General features: G+C 45.6%; 1 protein-coding gene across 1 annotated transcript; it reads right to left on the reverse strand.

Moving 5' to 3' along the window:
- Positions 1 to 1,654: 1,654 nt before the first annotated feature.
- On the reverse strand, positions 1,655 to 3,046 carry LOC145557830 (uncharacterized). Its single transcript, XM_081619013.1, has one exon. The coding sequence runs from the start codon at positions 3,044 to 3,046 to the stop codon at positions 1,655 to 1,657; it is 1,392 nt and encodes a 463-aa protein (XP_081475139.1).
- Between the last annotated feature and the right edge of the window lie 411 nt (positions 3,047 to 3,457).

Genomic DNA, 3,457 nt, shown 5'->3' on the forward strand with positions numbered 1-3,457 from the left:
AATAATGTTTGCCCCTTCCGGTTTAGGAACAAGATCCCAAGTATGTTGCTTTGTGAGAGCATTAAACTCCTCGTGCATTGCCGCATTCCAATTCGGGTCAAGTAAGGCTATCTTGGGGCTTTTAGGCAAAGGTGAGATAGCTTGGACAGAAAGGTTGAATTGGACTTTAGGCTTAAAAATCCCATGGCTGGCACGAGTTTTCATTTGTGGTGATAATGGTATTGGGCTTGGGGGAAGTGACCCAAATTGTATGGTAGGTGGGCTTGAGTGAGGTGAGTTATTCGGACTGGAGAGAGTGGAGGGAGTTGGGGTGACTGGGCTTGAGGGAGGTGGGGCAACAGGCTCTGGGCTGACTGTCTGGGTAGACCTGTGATGGGCCGTGGCTGAATCAACAGGCCCACGATCCAGCATAGGGCTATTGTGCCTAGCAGTAGCCACGGTAGGAGAGGGTGGGCTGGTGAAGCTGGGCTGGACTGGGCCGACAGTAGGGGGAGAGGATTGCTGAAATTGGTGGGCTACGATTGGAGTTAGAGCAGGGGAGGGGTCTGAATCTAGGAAAAAGTAATCCGAAGCTCTAAACTATTGAATATTTGAGAAAGGAAATATATGTTCCACAAAAGTAATATGCCTAGATATGATTGTTTTATTTGTGGATAGATCGTAGCAAAGATATCCCCTATGGGTAGATGGGTAACCTAGAAAAATGCAAGGTGATGATCTAGGGGAGAGCTTGTTAGGTGCCGTTGATGAGAGATTGGGGAAGCATAGGCAGCCGAAAGTTCTGAGATGATCATAGGATGGACTACGACGATAGAGAATTTCGGTTAGGCTTTTATTCTTCAATGTGGTAGTAGGAAGGACATTGAGAATATGAGCAACGACACTTAAAGCATATACCCCAAAAGGATGGGGGAAGTGAGGCATGAAAAAGGAGAGGGCAAACCATATTATTTATTGTGCGAATGATTCTCTCGGCCTTACCATTTTGTTGTGAAGTATGAGGACATGACAAACGGAAAACTAAGCCGTGTTTAGCACAAAGTTGAAGGAAGGGAGAGTTGTCAAATTCACGCCCATTGTCACTTTGAAACGTTTTTATGCGTTTTTCAAATTGAGTGAAAACATACTCCCTAAATTGCAAAAAAATATCAAATACTTGAGATTTATATTTGATAGGAAAGATCCATAGAAAATGAGTGAAATCATCTAAAAACACCAAATAGTATTTATGGCCCAATTTGCTAGTAATAGGGGATGTCCATAAATCCGCATGAATAATGTCAAAAGGAGAGAAAGTTACACTTAAATAAGATTTAAACGGAAGTCTTATATGCTTCCCTAAAGGACAAGAGTAGCAAAATTGGGTATTTGACCCATTATTACAATGAATTAAATTCCTATTTCTCAAAAGATTGAAAACTGAAGGGTCGGGATGACCAAGTCTGCTATGCCAAACCGACGGTGAAATTGCAGCTAGGGAGAGGTGTTGATTATTTGTTGCAGCGGAATTGGAAGAAAAAGGATAAAGGTCCCCACCACTATTGCATCTCGCTAGAGGTCTCCCCGTATTGAGATCCTTCACAGAAAAACCAAAAGGGTCAAACTCTATAGAAACAGAATTATCATTAGCAAACTTCCTAACTGAGATTAAATTTTAAATGATATTAGGAGTGTAGAGGACATTCTTAAGAGTGAAAGGAGGATGAGGGGAGGGTGTAGTGGTTGTGCCATAACCTTGAATTTGAATGCGTGTGCCATCACCAACCAAAATAAATTGAGGAGAATTTAAATTGGATAGTTTAGAGAGATTACCCGCGGTATGAGTAAGGTGTGAGGAAGCACCGGTGGCACCAGTGTCCATGTACCAACCGTTGTCGGGTTGTTGAAGTTGCAACGAGCTATACGCCTGACCCAGGTCCGTTGGGGACATTAACGACCCATATTGAGCCTGTGGCGGAGCGGGAGTGAAGTACACCTGCTGTTGGGCTGGACGAGGGCCCAGTATACCTTGTTGTGGGCGCATAAACTGCTGGGCTGGGCCTGTGGGGTACGGGCAGGGGGGAGATGCCCACTGACTCTGCTGGACTGGTTGCTGCCACGGAACTGGGTCGGCCCACTGTTGCTGGGGTGCACTTTGGCCTATGGGCCACTGTTGCTGTTGTTGCGGTGAGCCCTGCGCTGCTTGTGAACCCGAGTTGGTTTTACCCCCTTTGCCGCGCCCTTTGCCACCCTTAGAGTGGTTTGGTTTGCCTCGGCCACGGCCAGCCCCTCTGCCACCACTACGTGGAGGCTGGTCAGATTGTTGAGGCGGTGCTGACGTGGCAGGTGGTCCGGTTTGAGTCACAAGAGCGTGTTGACTGTGCTCTTCCTGCTTAGCTTTTCGCGTTTCCTCCAAAAGAAATTGCGAACGGGCCTTGTTGAACGAGGGCATAGGGTCGGCCTGCTGGGTCATAACAGCAAGGGTGTCATACTCACCCTTCGGCAGCCCTTTAATGAGCTGCAATACCATGGAGTCGTCCGAGACCGACCTATCAACGTTTGCAAGTTGATCGGCTAACAATTTTATTTGTCTACAGTATTCGGCCATGCCAGAATAATCCTCAAGGCGAGTGTTGGTGAATTGTTCCTCTAGGTAGACTGCACGAGTGTGCTTGTTGTCATGAAAAATTTCCTCCAAGCGTTTCCATAAATCAAGAGCCGTCGCACCTTGCTTCATGATGGTTTGAACCAAATCCCGAGAGATTGTACCATAGATCCATTGTTTAACAATGGCATCGAGGCGCTTCCATGTAGCATCATCAATTTCCGGGGGTTGAGGTACATCTGAATCAATATGATCAAGTACATTACATGCACAGGCCTGAATATGGAATAGTTCCACCCAAGTGGCGTATTGAGCAGCCTCTTGGTCTAAAGAGATGGGTATGACGTTTCTGATATTGTTAACGGCATAGGCAGGATGAAAAGGTGTAGAGGGGGGAGGTGGAGGTGGAGGAGGGGTGTTATTTTCATGGTTAAGGGAGGAGGCAGCATCAGACTCAGGCATGACGAGGAACGGTGAAGAAGGCTAGGGCAGAGATCGAAGTAGGGTTAGGGTTTAGGAAAAATTAGAGAGAAAATTTCCTGAAGGCTGTGATACCATGTCAGATTGTGTAAATCTCCTTGAGTATCATATTCTCATTCATGAATATTTATAGGGTGTACAACCTAAGATATGAGAATATAAGATATACATAAATACACAAAATATATCCACAGAATATATACTAGAGAATATTAACATATTCTCTAACATTCATTTTGTAATGTCTTAATGTTCTTTGGTAATGCATGTTTTTTGTCAAACACTTGTATGTTCCCTTTCAAACATTTACAGGGCCGTAGCATGGCCAGGGCAGGTGGGGCGACCGCCCTGGGCCCCCGAACCAAAAGCCCAACTTCTGTTTAAGAAAAGGCC

Source organism: Chenopodium album, chromosome 9, assembly GCF_948465745.1.
Source record: "Chenopodium album chromosome 9, dcCheAlbu1.1, whole genome shotgun sequence".
Classification (NCBI taxonomy): Eukaryota; Viridiplantae; Streptophyta; class Magnoliopsida; order Caryophyllales; family Amaranthaceae; genus Chenopodium; species Chenopodium album.

What these genes read in the sequence shown, in the direction of transcription:
- LOC145557830 (XM_081619013.1), bottom strand. Translation starts at nt 3,046, where the DNA reads ATGCCTGAGTCTGATGCTGCCTCCTCCCTTAACCATGAAAATAACACC.